The sequence below is a fragment of the Acanthisitta chloris genome, unplaced genomic scaffold, assembly GCF_000695815.1.
Source record: "Acanthisitta chloris isolate BGI_N310 unplaced genomic scaffold, ASM69581v1 scaffold14651, whole genome shotgun sequence".
Lineage (NCBI taxonomy): Eukaryota > Metazoa > Chordata > Aves > Passeriformes > Acanthisittidae > Acanthisitta > Acanthisitta chloris.
Genome location: NW_008654479.1, coordinates 9357 through 33565, shown reverse-complemented (window position 1 = coordinate 33565; position 24209 = coordinate 9357). Strand labels below are relative to the sequence as shown.

The 24209-nt window shown below is 41.0% G+C and overlaps 1 protein-coding gene across 1 annotated transcript in view; it reads left to right on the top strand.

Moving 5' to 3' along the window:
* Nucleotides 1–24209, top strand: part of CERS6 (ceramide synthase 6) — a gene marked incomplete at its 5' end in the record, with an annotated part of 76916 nt that overhangs the window by 51815 nt on the left and 892 nt on the right. Inside the window, 3 exons of the mRNA XM_009083541.1 lie at nucleotides 2210–2338; nucleotides 3659–3765; nucleotides 20602–20758. Of these exons, the coding sequence (XP_009081789.1) occupies nucleotides 2210–2338; nucleotides 3659–3765; nucleotides 20602–20758 (393 nt within the window). The remainder of the gene's footprint in view (nucleotides 1–2209; nucleotides 2339–3658; nucleotides 3766–20601; nucleotides 20759–24209) is intronic.

Genomic DNA, 24209 nt, shown 5'->3' with positions numbered 1-24209 from the left:
AAGAGTACCAAAAGGGGACTAGAAATCTTGTATTTCTAAAATATGAATGTGTCAGCTATGAAAACAGAGATTTTCTGCCTGACTTTTTCCCCATTTGGACTGCCTATGTGCTAACATAATTGCAGTTAGAATGAAAATTAAGAACAATTCCATAGTATTTGCAGCAGAAGAAGGCAAAGAGCTAGTCTGTAGTATGGCCGTTGGGCAATGCTAGTATTGTATTTATAATCCCAGGGAATAAAGTAGGTGCTTTGCTGGTTTTATTATTGCATGATGAAATGGTCTCCATATGTGGGTTTGTAGTTACTGAAATGAGTAAGATGCCGTACCCTTGCTTTCCCTTAGGACACCTAGAAAGGAAAACAGCCTCTAATTCTCTTTTTGCCTAGTCCACTTTGAGAAAATGGATTTAAAGCAGTGGCCTGATATGACTACTGAATGTATTTGCTTGTGCTCCATGCTGCTGGGAAGCAAATAACCTGGCTGAGTAATGTTGGGTGTATACTAAACCAGGATACAATTCTCTGCTTTTAGTCTTTTATTTTCCCTTTCCCACCCTCACTCTCCCTCAGCTTTGTGTTGGACATAGTGGCAGTGCCCGTTGATGAATATGAAATAGGATCTTATAGCACCTGATAGCATTAAACATAAAGTGATAGGCTCAGAGAAGGTTGTGTCCCTCTTCAGTTAGTGGGGCTGCTCAAGCTGCAGGTTCTTCCATGTACTCCAGGTGTACGTTGCAGTACAGGCAAGTGCAGAGGCTTTGGCACTGCATGTCCTTAAAAACAGTGGTGCCTGCTACAGGCCTGCTGCATTCCCAAAGAGAGATATGGGGACACTCTTCCTGGTATTTTAAGAGACAGAGCTGTCAGCAGCTGTAGCTGCTGCTTTTCTGCAGTTGACTCTGTGTTAGTGCACTTTCTGTAGGGCTCTCCTGCCTAACACGTGTACCTTCAGTCCCTTTGCAAACCACATGCTGCCTCTCTAAAGGGTCTGTTTTGATTTCTCTGCTGTGGGCCACCTAGCTGACAGCTACCACAGATCAGCAGGACTGGCTCACAAAAGCTGTCAGAAAGCCAAATTCCACCTCCCAGGATGCTTGGCGAGCAGGCTGCCTGGAGGAACTGCTCCTTTTGACCACCTGGATGTCTCTCCCTTCAGACAGCTCTGCATGAGAGCCACTAGATCTGCTGAGAGCTGTGGTACTAACTTTGCATCTGGTGCATGGAGAAACTCCCCAGTCAAATGTTGCCTGTGATCTTAAGTGTTGTGATATCACTTGCTCAAAGCTGTGCAGGTAGTTCATCAAACTCCAGCAAGACTTCATTTCAGCAGACTTGGTGCCTTGCAGAGAAGAGTCTGATCTCTGCAGGTCCTGTTCTCTCACTAGTTGGTCTGAGAGTCCAGTCCAGACAGGCAGGTTGTTCCCTCTGTTTTGTCTGCCCCTTGGCATGTATATGGGAATGTGATGTTACAGGAGCTTCACTGCTTCCAGATTTTTCAATCGTAACAGTTACTTTCTGGCCAAATAACTGAAAGTTATTGATCTGGAGACCAGTGAACCTGCATCATTTGGAAGGCAGTGGACTGAAACTGAGTAGAAGGAGCTGCACCAGCTCATTTGAAGACTCTTCTGACCCTGTTATAGTGTGAAGACAAAGCACCTAGATTAAAAACAAACAAATAAAAACCTCAGTCTAGGATTCTTGGCTCAGTGAAAGCTCCCAGTTGTGTCTGGCAGGTGCCTGTTGTCCTAGTGCAGTGAAAATGTGTTTCCCATTCCTTTGTAGCTATTTTGTCTCTTGTGAACGGTGCTTTATTTTCCACTTGGTTATGCAAATTGTTATATGCATATGTTACTCTGTGCGTAAAAAATACGGTGTAGATTGATTTTTATGTGCATATGCCTTTTCAAAGTAACTTCAGCCAATGTTTACTTTATTGGGTTAAATTACTATGAACTGAGAAGTGTAGCTATTGCCTAGCTTTCAATAATATTTTTGCATTTTGCTAAGATATAATGATCATTTTATTCAGTCTAATTGAAATATATAGCAGGGTATATAATGCACTTACATGGTAGGATCTTTATATAAATTAACCATAACACCAGATTTAAGAAATACTCATCCATTTTTGTATACAAATACTGAATATCCCTGTTTGCTTCATTGTTTTTTGTTTATTTTTCCTTGCTCTGTTGCTCTAGGATTTTGGCATCATGTTTACACATCACATTGTAACAGTCACCCTGATTACCTTCTCATATGTGACCAATTTGACACGAGTGGGAACCTTGGTCTTATGTCTCCATGACTCGGCTGATATTGTCCTAGAGGTGAGATAATACATATGTCATCAGTGTCTGCACATGATATTCACTATTTGAAGAGCTAGCCTGTCCTTAAGTAGAATCTATTTGCTATGCAGAACAAGTATTTCCTAAGCCAGGAGTCCAGTTCAAGATGGTAATGGTGATTAATAGTCTATTTCCTTGCTTAAATGTATTACACTTAGAGCAGTACATGTTTCTCACATGTTTCAGGCTGGTTTGTCCCTTGGTAAATTGCTTGTACAGAGCACAGATTGGTAATGCATTGCATGCCAGGGAGGATTACACACAAATTTTAAATATAACACGGTGAAATCAAAAGCTCCAAGTTGCAAATTCCAGAAAGTGGTAACAGTGGAATCGAAGGTCCTGGTTCATGACAACTCTGACATGGTGTGTGAAGCAAAAACCTTGTCTCCAAAAGAATCCAGGTGTCACAATTTGTTTCTGCTGTGCTTTACTTGGCAGAGGGTGCTGGACAATTTAGTGGCTATTTGGACATGGGCAGTGAGCTGACCTCTGATTTTCCAGGTTCCCATGCCTCTGCATCCCAGTGCCAGAACTAAGCAGTTAGATTGGGAGAAAGGGATGATTGAAATTATTTCAAGTCAAGATGGACTGTAACTTCCATAGTGGTATTTAGAGATGTTGTCATCCTTCATCTGCATCAGTTTTTAGACAGCTCTGGGTGATGCTGGGATTGGGCTGTCTATGAATTCTCCATCAGGATCAAACCAAAGTTAATAACTATTTTGTCTGAAATGACTTTTTATTAAAGTACCTGCAAGGATCCTGTTATGCAAGAATATAGTCTCACTATGTGAGTCACTTATCACAAAATCAGAATCCTGCATTCTGATTCAATAGTGCTGTAAATCTAGTTTTACTTTTTAATCTAGAAGGCACATGACTGCCTGAGATAGAAAGCAAAAGAGAACGTGGATTTCTTCTGATAGAAGTAATGACATCTCTACAAGTTTATGTTTTAGCAGTATGTGTAGCTAGGTGTGGCTTCACCTCATTTTCTTCATTCATCTTTTCTCACCACCAGAAGGATGTACTTGAAGATGTTCATTCCCGATCAGACCAATGTCTGTGGAGCTATAAAAACACTGGAGAGCAGCCATAATAGGCTAGCTAAAACCTCACCTTGAACACAGTGAGATGCATATTTTTGCTCAATCCTTCTGTTCATTCATTGACTAAGACAAAGAAGAATTGTTGATATTCTCACATGATTTGAAAACATCTTCTTAGAGCTTATAGACAGTACAGGAGAACTCAGTTGTACTCACTGAAGTAAAAAGATATTTCTTTCTTTTGCAGGCTGCCAAAATGGCAAACTATTGCAAGTGTCAAAAACTGAGTGACCTTCTGTTCCTTACATTTGCCATTGTCTTCATTGTCAGTAGGCTTGGCATATATCCCTTATGGTGAGTAAGCACATCATTTTCCTCAAATGCTAAGCACTAAACAAGCTTGGCAATAACTGTGTTGTAATTGAACATGATTCATTCTCATTACTCTATTTTCCAAAACACCAAGTTTCAGACATAACCAGGTGCTGAAATAGCCTATTTGCTAGAGTGCCAGTGTGTTTACTGTGTGCTAGACAAGAAACATATGCTGCTTTCACTAGTTTTAAGGTAGAAGTGCGTTTGGAGACAACAGAGCTTCAGGTTAGCAGCTGGTCAGCTGTGCTGGCAAGAATCTAGAGGAAAATTAAAATATTAGTCACCAAAAACACTGACCAGAGGCTAGGCTTGAAACTAGGATATTCTCAACAGCTTTCAGTGTACACTTTATGAACATGTTCAGCTTAAGGAAGAACGCAGTGATATAAGGAAACTCTGGCCTGCTGAAATTGGCATAAGGATGTTAATGCCATGCAGATTGCAATACTGCAGGCTACTCCTTTTCCACCCCTCCTTTGAACTGAGGTTCCTGAGGCAGCTGTGTAATACATACATCTATAAAGTAGTTATACAGGTGTTAGTGTAATCTCACCTCTTCCCAGACAAAGACAGTGACTTGCATGTGCACATACGTTCTCTTCTAGGTACACACACATGCATCCACACAAATGGAGCCTTGTACAGCCTGACCTAGTGAGGAGGTGTCCCTGTCCATGGCAGGGAGGGTTGGGACTAGATGATCTGTAAGGTCCATACAAACCCCTAAATTCTATGATTCTATGATTCTATGTTTAATTCTTTAGCTGGAATCTTTCAGCATCCAGAAGGTAGCTGGCTAATTAGGAAATACATTGATGTACTTCATTGTAGAAACCCATTCAAGTCTATCTGAAACCTAAGCACTATATATGAGGAGGGCTGAGAGAAGGCATTGGCCTTGCTCTTTTCTATTCTCAGTCCTTCCATTCACTCATATGAACAGAACTAACACAAGTCTCTATACCCCTATAAAAGTAAGAGGGGTCTGTCATTGCATAAGAAGATAACCGTGACAGTTTTGTTCTTGGGAAGCATCAAGAATGCTGGAAATTTCACCCTTTGCAGAGTTTGTTTAGAGAGATTACCACCAAGCTCCTTATTTAAGCATGCAGAGGATTTACAGATGCCACTGTCAACCTCCCTGCCACAGTTCCCTTTGAAATCCTCTATAATGATATCTCTTTGGGGTTTTGTTAATGCAAACAGGATAAGACCAAGGTGCCCTTAGGGAGCTGTGTCATCAGCTCTGCTTAACTGTACAACAGTACACAAGTCTCATTTAGCATTTAGTGACTTCAAAGATAATGTCATAATGCCTACTCCCTACGAGTAGTGCGATGAGTTGGTGAAGGACTATGACAAAGAGTGAAAATGGATAGGCACACAAATTCCATGTTTAAAATGCTTGTTTTCTTCAAGGAGAAATTATTTGTGTCTTAAACTGCTTTGCTTCCCTTTCCTTAGTCCTTCCTTAAACCCAGCTTGCCCATTCACTGAATTTCTGTAAATGCAGTAAGCTAGCTTCTCTACTTGCATGATCTCAGGTAGAAAAAAATGGTGGCACTTCTGCTTGTAGGATTTCATCTGTCTCTTGCCTTCCATTTTATATTAAGAAATGGAGGGAGGACCCAATTTCACCAGTGCATTTCTGCCACTGGAGACTGTAGTACATGACTGCTTCAGGGGAGGCTCAGTCCGATGATGACTGGATGGGTTTCAAAAGGGGAAGTCATACTTGACCAACCTGACAACCTTCTATGATGAAATTACTGGCTTGTACATAATCCAGTTACATAATACAGTAATTACTGGATGATGGGGCAGAGTGCACCCTCAGCAAGTTTGCTTATGTTACAACCTGTGAGGAGCAGCTGATACACCAGAGGGCTGTGCTGCTATCCAGAGGGAAGGAACCTCAACAGGCTGCAGAAACAGTCAACAGGAACCTCAGAAGTTCATCTAAAGGAAGTGCAAAGTCCTGCACCAGTATATGCTGGGGGCTGACCAGCCTTGCATCAAAGGAATTGGGGGTTCCAGCTGACACCAGGTTGAACAAGAGCCAGCAATGTGCCCTTGCAGTAATGAGGGCTATTGGTATCCTGGTCTGCACAAGGAGGGGTGTCACCAGCAGGCTGAGGAGGGTGATCCTTCCCCTCTACTCAGCCTGGTAAGGCCACATGTGGAGGACCTTGTCCAGTTCTGGGCTCCCCAGTACCAGAGGGATACAAAGCTACTGGAGGCAGTCCAGCAAACAGTCACCAAGGTTGATGATTAAGGGACTGGAGCACCTGTCATGTGAGCAAAGGCTGAGACAGTCAGGACTGTTTAGCATAGAGAAGAGAAAGCTCAGGACAGATGTTATCAATATATTGAAATATATGAAGGGACAGTGTAAAGAAGACTGAGCCAGGCTCTTTTCAGTGATATCCAGGGCTAGGACCAGAGGCAGTGAGCATGAACTGATACACAGGAGGGTCCACCTGAACATCAGGAAACACCTTTACACTGTGGGAGTGGCTGAGGACTGGCACAGGTTGGCCAGAGAGGAGTCTCCATCCTTGGAGATACTCCAGAGTCATCTGGACTTGGTCCATGTATTATGTGAAATGGCAAAGAAGGAACTACTGATTTTAAATATTTTGTTATTCAAACATAAAATTTACCAAATCATTGCTATGTGCTTGCTTTGCTGATTAATCAACAAAGACCAAATTAAATCTTTTCCAGAGTACATGATTTTGAAGGAAGTCATTAGGCTTCAGGCATTTAACTAGAAGCAGCTGCCCAGTATTCTTTTTCTTTTAATACATCTGAAAATCAGGAAGGTCCAGATTTTCCCATCCTTTACATCCTTACTATGGTAGTCAAATTTTGCAAAGTCCACACTTCAACCTGAAGTGTGTAAAACAGCACCATACATTTATAACTGGAACTGAAGCTCAGAAACTGGTGGTTCACGCTATCTTGAGTGATTTCTGTGAAATGTTGCAGCCAAGTGTCACTCTGTGCAGGAAGCCCTTGCTAGGACTATGCAAATTATAAATTAAACATTGACGTGGCTAGTGGGAATCAGGCATCATAGAGGTGAAGTCTGTGTAAGTGTCCCTAATACACACCTCATGCTGTCTGACTGGCAGAGTCCCAGAAGAGATTACCAGCACAGCAGTAAGTTATCTACCAAGTGTCGAAACTTGAGCCCTGCTCTGCAGCTGTGGCATTTTGTGCTGGTTTTCAGGATGTGCCCAGCCATTCCTGTATATGTTACTGACAGCAGCACTTCCATGCCACCTTAGATTGAATCCTGTCTGAATCCTACTCTACAGAGTAGCACTGGCCAAGTGTGCTGAAAGCAGGGTTAAAATTGAAGCAAGAAGATCCAGAGAAGAGGGCTGCACAGAAGCTGCTGTTATTGGTGTCAACTTCCTTGGTACTCAATGTTGGGCTAATGAGGGCAGCAGGTTACAGCCATGGGTGACGTTTGCCACTGGAATGGAAAAGATCAGCAGAGACTCTTGAAGGTAGTGAAGGCAGAGTATTTTGTATTAAGGGAAAACAGCAGCCGACAGCGTGCTGTGTGCTCCTGTGTCACAGGGTGAGTGGTTACACTGGTGATCTCTCTGCCTCTCCTCTCCCTCGTTTCAGTGTAACTCCAGCCGTCAACAAAGCCCCATGCTCCCTCACTTCCCCTCAGTGGGATGGGGGAGAGTATCAGGAGGGTAAAAGTGAGAGAACTCATGTGTTGAGATAAAAGCAATTCAATAGGTAAAGCAGAAGCTGCGCATGCAAACAAAGCCTAACAAGGAATTCCTTCACCACTTCCCCTGGGCAGGCAGGTGTTCAGCCATCAGGACAGCAGGGCTCCATGTGTAACTTGTGAAGACAAATGTCATCACTCCAAATATCTCCCCCTTCCTCCTTCTTCCCCCAGCTTTATATGCTGAGCATGACACCCTATGGTATGGGATATCGCTGTGGTCAGTTGGGGTCAGCTGTCCTGGCTGTGTCCCCTCCCAACTCCTTGTGCACCCCCAGCCTCCTCACTGGTGGGGTGGTGTGAGGAGCAGAAAAGGCCTTGACTCTGTGTGAGCACTGCCCAGCAATAATGAAAACATCTCTGAATTCAAACACTGTTTTCAGCACAAGTCCAAAGCATTCCCATACTAGGTACCACAAAGAAAACTTAAGTCTATCCCAGCCCAAACCAACCTATCCCTTAATCAATGAAAACCACATTTATTTATTTGAATATGCAAATGGTTCAGTGTGATATATATAAGCTTTGTTTTTTAAGACCATTTTATTTCCAGACCACAGCCTTGATGTATGTATTCCTAATGGTTACCTTTAGATACAGCTATAATCACTGAGCCCAGAAGCAGTTTCATTGTTCTTAGCTGTACTATAGGCAATGCATGTGGGAGTCAGAGTTAGCAGGGATGAAGCATGGGATGTATGAGCTTGTCTCTCCCAAATCCTTTTTCTCTATGAAACATCAATTCTAAATCTTCACCCCCATTAGCTTGTGTGTCAGCAAAGATGAGTCAGTGCAGTGGCAGCAGGCCAGGAAGCATAGTTTTGCTCTCCTTTGCTGAAAATTCTGAATAGCAAAATTTGGTGCCCAATTATTACATAAATATGCAAAATTTTCTAGCATAAAATCAGGGAGGTATAAAATCAGTGTGCATGTAATGTAAAAGGAAGACTGTAATTTATAAGAAAACTTCCCACACACAGGAAGGTGAATATCCAAGACAGGCTTCCAGAGACGTCACTTCCGAAGCACTGGCATGCTGTTGTGCTCCAGATTTGCACAAGTGTCATTTAATTTTGCATAAAGGTGCTAATAAAGAATTCAGATTGTATCAAATGCTGTTGTTGAAGGTTGTTTAACAGCAGGGCTAAGACAAAAGAAACTGGCAATTAGGTATATATTTAGCAGTCTTTCTGCAGACATCTGGAGCTCGTTTCAGCAATAATTCAAAAACCCCAGGATACTTTCTGCCTCCTGCTGCTAAGTGAATGTAGGAGTAAAGCTGCTATTTTCACTGACAAGACATTTTGCTTGTGAAATTCTCCCACTTGCACAGAATCACTGTTCTAGCAAATTACAACATAAAACACAACTCTTCATGAGTCAGGGGGAACATGCCTTCTCAGGTGATACAGGATTGTAGGGAGAGTGAAAGCAATATCAAACCAAAAAAAATTGATATAAATTATGTGAGCCCTTGGCTAGTCTAATCTGGTTGGGCAAAGCAGTCATCTAAGCCCTTTATTTTTTCAATAGGCCTTGCAATTCCTCTTCCCAGGCCTCAAATGCTTGGTTTTGCTGTAGTTAGATAGATGGACATAGTCTTCTCTCTGTTGATAAAGGAATGGTTTGCTTTTTGCTGCTGTTTTATTTTCCTTTCAATATTCAGGAAGGACCACGGGGTCATACTATTTATTAATCTTCTTTTTCTTGAGGTGTGCAGAAGACAAACAGGCATCTTCCTTTCCAGGAGATGTGAGTGAAGGTGATGGACTGCATTTTCCAGTCTTCCTTTGCTCATTGCTAGCTGCAGAGCTCATGTTGTGAGAACCATGAAACTCCTTAAGTTTGGGCTGTACAGGAGACCAAGACTACTCACTTGTTTTGCTTATTCTTCTGGAATACATAATTTTTATGACAGGGCAGTTTGAATAAATCTCCTAATGCCCTGAAGAGTTTCGTATCTGAAACTGGTTTCATGAAGTGACTGTGAACCAGGGTATTTCCAAAAGCTTCAGTGGAAGAAAGGTGGTTGGTGTGGAGGGAGACACAAGGTTACTAAACTCAGCATTTTAAAAGATAGGTGAAGGTAACTGCAGGTAAAGGTGCACCTTAGGGGTTTGAAAGAAGAATGAGAATGCTGTCAGGAGAGCTAGGCTGATGTTTACCGGGTGAAGGCACCAAGCTGGGTAAATTCAGGTTCTTTCAAGTTGCTCTGACTAGTACACGTATGCAGTTTTCCTCAGTTTTGCACTTCTTTTGATTACTTTCATAATGAGTTATATTGTATGACAGGTAGAACACAGTGGGTTTCAGGGAGGTGTTGCTGACAAGTACTGCTGTCAAAAGGTGAGGAAGCAGGCAAACAACAGTGGCATTCATGTAAGCTGTGAGGTCTCAGCATGCATATATTACATACATGCACTGAGAAGTGTAATGGTGGCTTAACTGTACAAATTTAAAGGAAAGCCTGATTTAAGCTGATTACAAAGAACAGAGGTCATGTTCTGGATTTGCTGTCCCCTTAATTCTCATCTAGGCAAATTTGGTATAATGCAGGTAGTCTATATGCCTTTCTGCTCTTGATCTTTTCATACACTGTCAGTGCCTGATGTACAGTATAACATTGCAAACTATGAGGACAGACAGTCAATCACTTTGGTTAGTTAGTATGGTCTTGTTTGATGTCAGTAGGTATGTCTTAACTGGATCCTCTGTTTGTGAGTCTGTTTGAAAAGATTCTTTGGGGAAAAAAATGGAAAAAGTAGTTCTCACTGCTAAAATTCAAAGCAGTTTCAGGTGTATGTCTCCTCATCAACTGCAATGTATCATTCCTAAATGGGATCTCTGTGCCAACATATCCTATATAAGCGTGGGTCTGCCAGTCCTCAGAAGAACTTTGTTCCTTGTTGTTCTTTCATTTGTAAAGCTCCTGAGAGTACACACAGTCTGGCTCATGGCTGATTTCTAATTGCCTTTTCATGGCAATGAATGTCTGCATGAACCAGACAAGCATGGTGTGATTCTTGATGAGTTAAAATTAACTTCTTTTCACCGTGGTGAGCTATAATGAACTCTAGTTACTTATTACCAGGCTTTCTCTCATCTCTGCATGACCAGCTGAATAGCTTTTCCTGAGTTTCATCAGTGGTTGAGCGCTAGTGTGGGATATAGCCATGCTGCTAATGCACACACAGAGTCTCCAAATAGTGATACAGTATTGCCAGTTTGCACTGTTGTCTCTCCTTTTATTATCCTGGAATAATCAGCTTCTGTCTGAGCAAAATTGCAGCTTCAGTTACACATAGGGCAGCACAGAGCCCCCCTGAGCAGCAGCTGCTGCAAAGATTTCCTGAACCTCTCTTTTTCCTAGCTTTGTTTTTCTTTAGCTGATATTGCCTGGTTCTGTGCAGCTCTTAAGAGGAGTTGCCATCTTTCATACTGGTTTTATTTCCTGCCACATTTTCTCATATTTGGTCCTTGGAGCGTGTGCACTGTGCAGGAAGACAGCATGTGGACCCCAGCAGAGCCACCCTGCTTCATTCCTCTGAACATATTGGTAAAACAGCAAGCTCCAACCTACCCTTGTAAGCACCCTCCTGTGTCAAAGCAGTAGGTAGGCTGTAGTTAAGGCAAGAATCCTGGTCAGTTACTTGGCATGGTAAGAATTTAGGTATCCAGATGAATCCCAATTGCCCAGACCTTGTCCAGACTCTGAATGGTGTTTTGTGATGGTTTCAGTTACTCTAGCTGGATTGAAAACCTTTCTGCCCTGGCTAGTATTATGTATAGAGCTAAACATCTCTGATTGTTCTACAGTAAAATAATTTTTTTATTAAGATAATAAATCTCCTCTAACACTGTTTCAAGTTCATTTTTTTCAGAATATTGTCTAAACCAGAGCACAATCTTGAGCTGCTTGTGGGTAGCAGATACTGAAGGAATAACTTATGATTTTGATACTTGATTCCTGATGTTATTCATGCTGTCACTGAGTGGATGAGGTAGAACTAAGAGAAATTACGTAATATGCTCATATTTCAGTCTCTTTGTAGTTTCAGCAGGCAACTTACAATCAATCAGTTTATCAAGAGCATTTAATGAAAAGGTTGTGGCAAACTAACAATAGTATACTTGAAGAACTCATAGACTTCAATTTATGGATTAAAAAGGTTTAATTAACTGAGTCTCCATAAATCTACTCACAACTCTTGTCTTAGCTCTTTAGCAGAGCCTATGTAATGTTGTCATCCCATCTGCTTTTGACAAAACATTATCTGATGTTGTGCTTTCTAATGCCTCGTTATTTTATGTCCTCAAATTGTTTACAGTGTTTGCAAAGTCAGGTCTCTCAAGTTCTACAGGAAGCAAAGCTGAAATCTTTGGAACACCAGGTTAATACCGATCCAGCTATTTACAAGGAAGCTATAAGAAATGCAAAGGTTATAGGTGTCATTCACCATTGTGGGCTTGCAGTGTAAATAACACAAAGTGGAATTTGCTCAGTGTTTCCGTTTTTAAGGTTTTCATGTGATCACAACAGGGAAAAAATAAAAAAAAGGATTTCATCAGACTTCCAAAGTTGATTCTTATCCTCATTTTTAGTTTCTACAGACTGTACTCAGTGGCTATAATAATACTTTATGTTGTTATAGGCTGTTCAATCAATGTTCTCACTTTCCTCCTTTTATTATGAAATATGTCCTTTCTAAAACTTGTGTTCCCATTGAAAACAGGACAGATACCTGTGCTGTGGAACTTTTTGCTCACAGTTATTTTGCTGAGTGTAAATGTCTCAGGGAAAGGGAAGTAGCTTTGGTGTTTTTCTTGTGGCCACACATGGTAGTAACTTTTAAATCAGCTCAGCAAGGCATGGTGACAGGAGGGCATGGATGACCTTAGTACACTGAACTGAGGGTTGTTTCTGCCATGGTAGTCAGCTTCCCATATAAACTGCTTTGTAGTCAGCTGAAGTTCTCCAAATCTTCTCTGAAGTTGCATCATTTGCAGGTAGGAGGAGAGAATAAAGAGAAGCTGACCACTGGAATTTTCAGTTTGACTGGGATTCTTTTTCTGAAAGAGGGATATGAGGATACTTTGCCCTAAAGTACATCTCTAAGAGCCCTGCTGGTACAGTAGTACCACAGACAACCCATACAAGTGCTGACAGTTGAGGTGTGTGTAGGTAGTCCAAGCATGTGCAAACATTCTGCCTCTTCTCAACCCTTTTTATCTTAGAAGATGTATGTGTAGCACCAGGGTTTGCTGATAGTGGAGCATATACTGTAGTGCTACAGATCTGATATAAAAGCAGAACAATGCTACTGGTTTACCACGAGCTTCTGATGTATGTGGGATGTAAAAATTATAGCTCTACAAAAGCATGGGAGTAAGTTAACTTGCCAGCTTGAAACAGTAAATGACTTTTGAACACCATGATCAACAGACATGATGCAGCTAGGATCTCATTAGTGCTCAGCTAGGGAGGAGGTCTTTGTGGCTAAACACTTTGGGAGAACCCAGTACCCATCTAAGTGAGCACATTCTGTTGGTTTCATCAGTGTTGGACAATGGCAGAGTTTGACCCATAATATCTATGAAAGTAGAGATCATCATTAAGAAAAGGTTGGATTAAACTGAGAAGTGCTTAAGGCTGCTTTCACAGACTTTGGTGTGGAGGAAATCCTTATGATACTTGTGGGGGCAAAAGTACAGTCAATTGGATTTTTGGTGATATACTTTTCCCTCTTAATCTACAACTGGACCATAATACTCAAGTCATTTGTTTGAAATATAAGTCCTTGGCAGACACTGGTCCACCACACTTCCTTAAGCTGCTTGATTTTTATGAATTTAAAATTTTTATATTACTCTAGGGGCACATAGGCATGTTCTTAGGACTAGACCAATGAATCCAAAGTGTGGTACCTTACTATTAACAGTAAATAAGCCACCTGAAAGGCATTGGCTATCTGGCAAAGAACTGGATGCAGCTGTTCTGTGATGTTTTCTGGGCTTTGAAACTAGTTCTGTTTCATTCCTATATTTACAGAAAGTCTGAGTAATCCCTGAAATATCTGCCATAGCATATAGTTAAACACATGGTCTGAAGTTGTGTCAGGGTAGGTTTAGGTTGGATATTGGGAAAAGGTTCTTTCTTCACTCAAAGAGTGGTTGGGCAGTGGAACTGGCTCCCCAGGGAAGTGGTCACAGCACCAAGCCTGAGAGGGTTCAAGAAACATTTGGACAATGCTCTCAGGCACATGGGGAGATTTTCGGTGGTGTCCTGTGCAGTGCCAGGAGTTAGACTTGATGATCCTCATGGGTCCTTTCCAACTCTGAATAACCTGTGACTCTGTGCAATTGCACTTAATGTTAGTCAACAGAAAGAGGCTTGAGGAAGGCTTTTGTATACTCTGATACCTTGTGTATACAATGTTATAACAGATAACAGTGTTTTGCAAGGATTGGAAATTATATTTTACGATAAATGCTTTCCCTGTTTGGAGAATAACATGAACTCTAGGCAAATGGATCTTGATATGTGTTCTCTGTTGCTGATATGAAAGTTTTAAGTGTGTCTGGAGATTTTCCAATTTGAAGTGTCATTCTTAGCATAACATAGCTTCTCTGTGCCTGTGTGTTATTATCACAGGCCTTTACACAAGCATTTTGCCATAATGCATTACTGATACAACATTTTACTGAGTATAATTACATTCTGTTGGGAAATTTGAATTCTGTCCTTGTCCTGATGTCTATTGAAAGACTCTCCTGAGGTTTGAGCTTGGATTGTGAAGGAGTCTCTGACCTAGTATTTTTAGTTTTTTCTATCCACAAGAGTGCAAATGCTACTATTCATACCAGTGGTTGCAAAATCAGTTAATGGGCAGTAACTGCTGATGAGAAGGAATTGAGTGAAAAGCACAGCTGACACCAGGACAGTGACAGCTTGATCAGAACAGTATCTTCTACAGTGTATCAAACATGAGAAATTTCCTGCCTGCTCCATCATTTTATTTAAGTAATTGCAAATCCTATTGATCTGCACAGCTCTTAAAATAACACGCTTCAGTGGCAGGACTGTGATTTCTGCAAAGACATATTGTTCCTGATCAGGACAGGAGCCACCCATCTCTGCAGCAGCTGAGCTTGTATTAGCACCAGGTCAGGAAATCCTCTGATGTGGAGCTAGTATAGGTGATGCTCTCTTGACACTGAGCTCACTGATAAAATTGAAGTGTGTGGATTTAATGTTGCTCTGAATCCTGACTCAAGAGTTTATATTCTTTCTGTTGCTGCATTTTGCAGAGATCTTTCATCATTAGTCTAAAAGACAAGGGTAGTGAGCATCACCAGCCAAACAATCTGAGGAATCAGTCTGAGATGCTGTTGAAAGATCATTTCTCTCTCCCAGTCCTTCTTTCCCTGTTTCATTGCTCTTTGTGGGTGACTGGTTCATCTGACTCTTCTCAGTTCATAGTGGGTCTCTGCTACTCCTCTTGTATTTGCCATGCACTCATTAGTAGCTTAACTCCTACTCTGGAAGGCTGAAAACCTAAGAGACAGCAGGATCTGAAAAGGGAAACAAGCTTCTTTTCCCACTCAGCAAGAACCAAGAAGCATCTGTTCAGAGCAGAACAGTGATATAGACACAGCTGAAACTGTGGGAAGCTGGCCAAGCTGAAACGCAGAAGATGAAGTTGGCAGTGCAGTGCTATATGTACTGGATTAAATATTTAGTTGTGCTGCACCTTGAGGACTCCAGTACATGAAGTGCCATAGACCAAAGTTTCTTTAATTTAATGACTATGTTGTTTATAATTCCATACACTTCTCAGGTAAAAAGTTGTATAACTCATCTGAAGTCTCTCATGCAGAAAAATCTGTGTCAGGTTTGTTGTGTAGCATTGTCATTAAAAGTAACCAGGACAGCCTGGGATATCTAAATCCCAGAGATAAATCTTGACTACTGGTGAAATGTACCTGATTTATCATCCTGTGGCTGATCGACATGCACATACATGTGCTTTCACCCTCCGCTGCCTCTTCATTTATCTGTGAATCTCAGTGGTGTTTTTTCTACCTGTCCATTTCATGGCATCTTTTAAGGAAGTAGTCCATGATGTTTTATAAACAAGCTAATTCTCCTAGCATCTTTATCTGGCAGACAAGATCATAGAATCAGCCTGGTTGGAAAAGACCTCCAAGATCATCAAGTTCAACTCTGCTGTGTTTATTAGACCATGACACTAAGTGCCACATCTAGTCTTATCTTAAAAACTTCCAGGGATTTACCAATATCCTGTGCCCATCTTTAATTAAAAGTGAACTGTGTAAAGAAATTTGACATTTTCTTCAATCACTTAAGTTAATAGAACACCTAAATCTAGAATTTAGAATTCCTGACTCTTTATTTTCTTGTCTTGTTCACTTTTTACCCTGTATAATGGAAAGTAAACTACTGTGTTTTGGGGGCAGAAGTAAGTGCAATGGTTTATTTTTTAAAGGAAAAATTCATAAAAAGCAGAAAGTTTGAAGCATTGCTGGCAGTGGTATTGTTAGGTTACTTGCACAAAATAGGATCTGAATGTCATTAATGCCCACCTAGATGTAATTATCTGTTTTCTGTGTAGTGCAGGCAGTATTGAAAGTGTTCCAGTACAGATGGTTATGGTGCAATATAGAATACTCTTGTTTAACATACACTTGGTAAAGGAGATAAAGGCATTCATTCTGAGTTACTTAGACAAGCTGCTTATCATATTGTGCTGTCCTTGGTCATACTTTGAGACTTCTAACTATTGCACTGTGGTAACAACATGACAGCATTTTACTATTCCACCCATCCCTCTCTTTCTTTATCTCACTTCCTTCATCTCCAGGTTCTCTTTTCATCCCCAATGCAAGAAAAGTGATCAGCTTGCCAAGAATTAATAACTGTTACCCAAGAGTCTGGATTTGGGCCCACTAAGTTGAGGGAAGGGAGTGTAATCTTAATGAGTTGGTGTACGGGTCTGTTGCCAATAGACTCCTCAAGTACTGCTTCACTGTCTAGACAGAGTTAGACTGTAGAGGAAAAACTTGGGTTACTGTTGATATGTTGCAACTGATGGTTTAGTAGTTGTTAAAAGTGTGTTAATTTTATCCTGAGTGTTCAATTAGAATGGTAGTAGAGTAAGTACAGGATTACCTCTCCCAGTGGCTCAGATATGGTGGCAGTATTCCAGAAAGTATACCACAGATTTCTCCAAGAGTAGATTGGATCTTAAGTGATGAATTTGTTTTCATTTGCCATCATCAGCCACACTACTTTTAAGATGCTAAACTGAGAGCTCAACACAGCCAGGTGCACAGCCATGCTTGGAATGTATTTAATGAGGGAAGAATACCTTCCATGAGATTCTCCAGCTACCAAAATCTTCCAGGGCCTAAAAAAAATTGCTACAGTCTAGAACCTGTTGTCAAAAGCAGAAGCTAACTTTTAGTTTCAAATTGCAGAGATCTGAGAAATGCTGAGTAAAATTTACAGAAAGGTAGAGCACTTGCAGCTTAAAATAATTTCCCTCTGTGAGATCATGTCCAACTGTTTCAAGTCAGGTACCTAAGAAGCAGTTTCTGCCATTCATTATGAAAAGGGATTTAATCACTGGAGAGCTTTGAAAAATTCCAGCAACCATGTTTTCAGATTTAAGTGCATGAATGCTTTTCTGAGTATTTAAACCTGATATGTATTTACATATACCTCCTATAGCCACTTTCTCCTCCATGTAATGCATCCTCATGCTGGTTTTTCCAGTCCCTGTTATTTGTGTAGCTGGTTAAAATGCTTCCGTTGAATACTTTCAGCAGTGGAATTGCTGGAAAGTGGTCTAATCATTCTTTCCTCCCCGTCTTCCTCAGTCTCTACAAGCAGATTTTATCTGTGTATATTCAGCCTAATAACCTTATGAACATCCCCCATTTCAGACTTTTCTGTATTTTTCATTCAGTTTCTGCTCAGCCCTAGGTGCTTAGACATAGCCTTTGTGCCGTCTGCACACCTATCCTGCACACCAGATCACTGACCCCTCTTAGCACTGCTGGGAAATTAGTGAGATCCTTTATGCAGCTTTAATGGAGAATTGCAGTCCTGTCCTTATTTTGCCAGACATGAGCAGGTTAGAAAGAGGTCTGCTTTGTCAATGGAGGCTTATTTCCCATATCTAATATAGAATAGGTGATTCATTTGCACATGAAACTGCTTTGGGTACCAGAAGCACTCTATTTGGCCTTGCTTTCTTCCTGATAATTTGGACTTCTGCAAGACTGAACCATCTGCATCTCTAATGCTGCTTTTTTGACTTGACTCCTGTGGAATTTCCCAGAGATGAATTTTGCCCAGTGAATGAAAATATAAACAGAAACCTTTAAAAATTGCATTTTCAATTTTGGAGCATCTAAAATTTTAGACATAAAGACAGTTGGATGTAAACAGTGGTCACTTTATATACAGGAGTTGTTGGTTTCAAGTTTGAGTTTGATATAATGGTTAGAACTGCAATAAGCACTGCTGAAGTCAAACAGTGCTGACTACAGCTCTGTTTTGATATGCATGAGAGCATCTCCTTGAACTGTAAAGTGTGGTATTGCTGTGCCATGCAGAGCTACTATTGGCAGGCTGAATTACACAAAGCTGAGACTGAAGAGTTCTAAATGACAGAAGCAATACTATGATGGGTTTTTTGCAAACTGGAAAACAGTTTCTTTTTCTGCTGTTCACTCCATAAACAGAAGCCAGTGTAAAAACACAGCTGTATAGTAAGGTTAGAAAATACCAGCTTCTCAATAAATTATGAAGCACATGTGCAGTTTAGTGTAAGAAGGCAAAAAAATAAAAGAAGTTGGAATTACTATGAAATGCCCCTGCAGTATGAGAGCCTGTGTGTTAGAAATCACTGGTTGATTTTTGACCAATGCCATTAAACACACATATCACTACTGATAAATGTTGTATTCTAGGTTTGCTGTCTGTACATACTTCTTAATAGTACCTGAACTGATTTATGTTGTTGGAAAGGATTGTGGCAAATATGTTTGCCTATTATAAAGCCGAAACTGGTATGTGCGACTTGCCCCCTGATCGCTGTGCTGCGCTGGAGCCCGGCAGGACCTCGGGGCCGGGATGCTGGGATGCTGGGATGCTGGGGTGCTGGGATGCTGGGATGCTGGGATGCTGGGATGCTGGGGTGCTGGGGTGCTGGGATGCTGGTGCGGGCGCTTGCCTTGGTTCTAGGCGCCATCTAGTGCCTAGCGCATGATAGTCAATTAAGAACAAAGAAAAACGTAAAACCAATGGAGTTTTTAATGAATTTTTACACCAGCAGGGAAATGGATGGACGTTGACAAATCCTTATACTTCCTTCTTTTTCTCCTCCTAGTTAGCATCCATTCCTAGATCATTACTTGTTTCCAGAAATGCTATTGTTTCTACTGTGTGTTGTCTACTCTCTGCTCTCAGGATGTTTGCTGAGGTCCAGATTGAAAGCATATGCTGTGGCAGGGTATTTGGGCAGAAAATTAGTGCTGTATTCACAAAGCTGCAGAAATCATGTTAGAACATCAGTTACTGCCTGGATCTGAAATGCCAATTCCCAAAAACTTGGTTCAAATGTCTAGAACTGCCTGAATTTCTTAGAAACATAGAATGATTAGGGTTGCAAGAGACCTTTCAGTGTCATCTAGTTCAGCCCCTCTGCAATAACCAGGGACATCTTAATCTAGATCAGATTGCTCAGAGCCCTGTCCAACCTGACCTTGAATGCTTCCAGGAACAGGGAGTCTACATCTCTGTGAGCAGCCTTTTCCAGTGTTTTACCACTCTTCTTGTAGAAAATCTTTTCCTTGTATCTGGTCTAAATCTACCCACTTTTAGCTTAAAACCATCACCTATTGTTGTATTGCAACAGACCCTGCTAGAAAGTCTGTCCCCATCTTTCTTATAAGCCCCTTTAAGTATGGAAAGGCTGCAGTGAGGTGTCCTATCCCTTGCTGCACCTGTTGTCCACTTGTCCTTTATGTAACTGCTAAATCTCACTCTTGGCTGTATGTAGGTGGTGTGCAAATTGGATTTTGTGCAGAAAGTGGCCACTGGGGCTTCCCAGGACCTTTGCAGTGAGATGTTCAATACCCAGGGTTAAGCCCCTCAACTGGTTTACAGTTTTGACTTCAGCTTTCTGTTAGTGCTGAGGTTTCCACAAAATGAGAGTTTATGTTGGGACACTCAGCCAAACTCACACCGCATCAGCCCCTCAGTTCTTAGAAAACCCTGTAAGAAGCTGAATCCTGCCACACATGTGCCATTATTTCAGGTGCCACCGAAGTTTCACTTTAATTCAATGGTCTTAGCCTGTTTTCAGTTCCACACAACATTTGTGTTGCTGATACCAGGTGAGCAATGACATCCGTAGTTGTGTACACTGAAACAAACCCTTCAGCTTTAAGATTGGCTTTGGGAGAGAGGGAATCAGCTGGGAAGTACCTAGGGTACTCGTGGTACAGGTTTGTCTCATTTAATATAGGGGCTGTTGCTGTCAGTGTCAGTCTGGGAACATGGCCTGAAGAACACGGTACTGCATATAGGTCACACTGTAGTTTAACAGCGCTCATAGATGCTCTTAAAGGTGCTAATATGGGGCCACCAAACCCCTACTGGAGGCAGTTGGGATGGAATAACTTAATTTTTTTAATGGAATAAAGTAATTCATGTTATTAATAAGGGAAGGAGTTACTTGAGTCAACCAACACCTGCCAGCTTTATAGATGAAGGGAAGAAATGCACGTTGAGGATCTTTGTTTTCTATATGCAATGTTTTCAAAATTATGTTAAATGTTGAAAATATTTTGATGTTGTTTCTCTCTGGAAACAACTGGGTGATATAGTCCAAGTCACTATTACTTTGAGAACCAACTGTCCATGTGGATCCCATCTAATCAAATGCTTGTCATCTTGATTTAAAAAGGGCTTCTTTGAGATAGTTGACTTAAGAAAAGTGTTATTATTTTTCTGTCCCTTTCTCTTCTAGGATATTAAACACAACATTGTTTGAACTGTATGAAGCTCTGGGCAATTTTCCTGCCTTGTGGGTCTTCAATGTGCTGCTTATAATTCTTCAAATTCTGCACTGTTTTTGGTCTTACCTGATCATAAAGGCAGCCTACAAAGCTATTTCAAAGGGAAAGGTAAGACATCATGGTTCCTGTTTCATGATTTTAACTTGTTCAGTATCAATTCAGGTCACTTTTTGGTTACTTTTTGTTTCTAATGGACAACATGCTACAGAAGATATATCTTGTTTGATATAAACTCTTCTGTCCTTTGATGGAAATTTCTTTCCACTCCTAACGATTGTCAGATAAGTTAATAATACTCTTTATAGAGATTGCATTTATATGTGCTTCCACACTTCTGTTTTATAACCTGGTACACTGAACTACATTAGGGAAATAAGAAATTTTTTTACAAACAAAACCAAGCAAACTCCTTTCTTGGGGCTGCCAGTTCTGGTTTTCTTCTTTATAGTAGTTGTTAGCAAAATGTTCGTTTCCCAGCTGGAAGGGATAGCGACAATAATACAAACTGAAATTCTGCTGCCTTTACTAGTGACAAAGTTACAGATCACAGCCTCTTTTGGGTTTTGTTATTAATGAGACTCTCAAAGTGAGATTAATGAGAGGTTTTGTTATTAATGAGACTCTCAAAGGGCTGTGTATTTTCTTTCTAGTGCTTCCAACAGCAAAACTGGGATTAAATGTAGTGTCTTGCTGCTGTCAGCACATTTGATAGGAAGATGTCACTTAGAGAAATGCTCACCCCATTTCACTTGCTGTGCAAATATGGTGCTCACATTTACATGGCAGAACTAATGCTTACAGATCACATAAAGTACAGAGCATCTTGCCCTTAAAGAGTAGAGGGTATGGGTAGATGTTTCAGGCATGTGACCACCCCTGCAGTGAATGGGATTGTTCTCCAGAAAACTGCTTTCTGTGAATGTACTGGAGAGCTCACCCTTGCCCTGGACAGAGCCTAGAATTTGCCACTTGCTCTGTGTGAAAGACAATGCATTCATGAGTTGTATTTTGCTTGGAAGCCACACTTCAGTCTCCTCTGCTTTTAACAATTGTTAGCCTCAGCTGTCCTGTCTGCATTACACCAGTGACTTCAAAAAGTGCTTCCTGCTCTGTCTTACTCTGCTTGTTTATCCTTTCCCTTGTGCTGTGCTGGAAGGCTGGGAAGTGGAACCCCTTGCACGTAAGTTTCTTTAAATTTACTATGCAAAAGATTTATTCTGACAATGCTGGTGTTTATGTTTTGTCTTGTTTTGTTTGATTTAATTTGTAGTTTCTGCTTGGTATTCTTACTTCTTGGCTACACATTGCCTAAAACCATTCAAACCTACTCCTGTCTGTAGCATCTGGGTGCTATTTTGCTGCAGCCTTTTTTACACACACACACACACACACATCATTAGAATAAGCAGCTGCACTGTCACCATTCAGGATGAGAGCATAAGTCCTCTGCCTTGTAGTTCTAACAATTGCACAGGAGAAGATGTATATTGTACAAGAGCAGAGTATATGTATTGTACAGAGATGCAGAAACAGTGACCAGGTTAAAGATGCATATGTATGACATATGCATGGACAGTTCTTCTTCCTTCAGATCTTATTTCCTCACTTGCAACCCCGTTATTTCTATTTCTGCAATAAAATAAGAAGTATTTTCACAACCATTACAGATATCTTACAGTAGATTGCCATCCTTAATTATTGTTTTGGTTTTGTAGTATTAGTATCCACCTTTAGAACAGTTCAGTTGATAACGCAATTTACTATCATTAAATTTGTAACCGATCCTGATCATCTATTTCATACTTGCTGTTGTGCTTAGGAGTTTTATAAACCTATACATATATATATATTCTAGACTTCTTCTGCAGAAATGTCTCCAGTGCGTGGATAAGTAAAGAGAACTAAGTCCTGCAAGATGTGTTGCATTTATATCAGGTTTAGGTGCAAAGACCTTGGTATGTTCCTGCATTTTAAAAATAGAGAGAGCAGATCACATGTTAACAGAAGTGGCTGCAGCATAGCATCTTCTTTTGATTGTTTAGCTTTGGGGCAGGACCCTAGCAGAAGAATTGGCAGTGAATCTAACACATGAAGAGAGTCTAAGATGATGCAAAATTTTTCAATCATCTGGTGTGCCCTCATATTGACCACAGGTGCTTAGTACCTTGTGCTGAGACCATTCTCTTCTTTCTGATTAAAACAGATTTCTAAGTGTATTTCTGTATCCCATACAGCTTTAATATAAAAGCCCTTTTATATGAAAGACACTAAAGTAATCTGTTAACTGAAGCTGTGTAAATGCCAAGTCAAATTTCTGACCTCAGTCCAGTTCTACAGATGTCAGAATTGTGGACTTGCTAGATATTGGCATTAAAAACTTTGCTTATTAGGAAGTATGTGGGTACCGTGTTTCTCTTTTCGCTGGTCCCAAGCAGAATAGTGCCACTCAGGTGTTATGATATTGCAAGGACAACACTGGGAGCCCTAAAGGCAAATGGCTGTTTCTGAGGTGAGAGCTGGAGAGCGGAATTGTCTTAAGGACTTCTAGAGTAGAGGAGGATTACTGTAAGCAAAAAATTACATGCGGTGGCTCTGTTCTTCAAATGTTTCGAGCTCTTTAGGAAAAAGACTCACCATGTGTTTTGTCCCCTTAATGTCCATTCACTATAGTAAAGTCAATTGTAATTGCCCAGTGTGGCAACCAGCACAGCATGGATAGATTTTGAACAAACTGGGATGCTTGGCTGTACAAACAGAAGTAGAAGCAGGTGCGAAAGCTGCATCCTTAAAGCTGCATGCAGGTTAATTTTCAGACCTCTTTCTATTGATGCTTCTTTTGAACTTCATCTGGTGCAGTCTTACCAGATTTGGAGATTTTTAATATTTTCAAAGAAGTCAGCTGGAAATTTGCAGGAAATCCCTTGCAACTAAGGTCTAGCTGTTTCTGAAACAGCTTTCTAGGGACACAATGGAGCACACAGTTTAATTGCTCAAGTAAGTTTGTGATTGCTGTGTTATGGACTGAACTGAACTATGTCCACAGTTTGCATGCCCCATTCTCACCACATGTTTGAAATCAGAATCTGGAGTTACCTGGTGTGGTGAGTTATGTTTCAGCAAGTACTCCTGTCTCCTACTGCTAGCGTACGTAGCACTGTTCCTGGAGCCGTGTGGTCTCTAGGGAATGAGTTGCGAGGTGAGAGGGAGGAGCTGGGTTGAAAATCTTGAATTACCAAGTCAAAGAGAAGCACCCCAGATGAAGGACAGGAAATAAAATTGTAGTAGGAGGGCAGAGAGGCTGAGGCTAAGTTGAATTTGGGAGCTTGGATTGTTGGTTACTTTAGTCTGTGCACAACCCTCTGCCTTGAGCAGTGTTCCCTCACTTAGGCATACTACCTTCAGTGCACAAGTGCCAAGTTCTCCCCCTGCCTTTGCACATGGTATATGTATGTACTGACATCTGTGTTTGAAGTGAGTCCAGGCAGGCAAAGGCAGAGAAGTGTGCCAGAGCTGAGATCATCATCAAAGCTCAAATTGAAAAACGTGTGAATTATCTTGA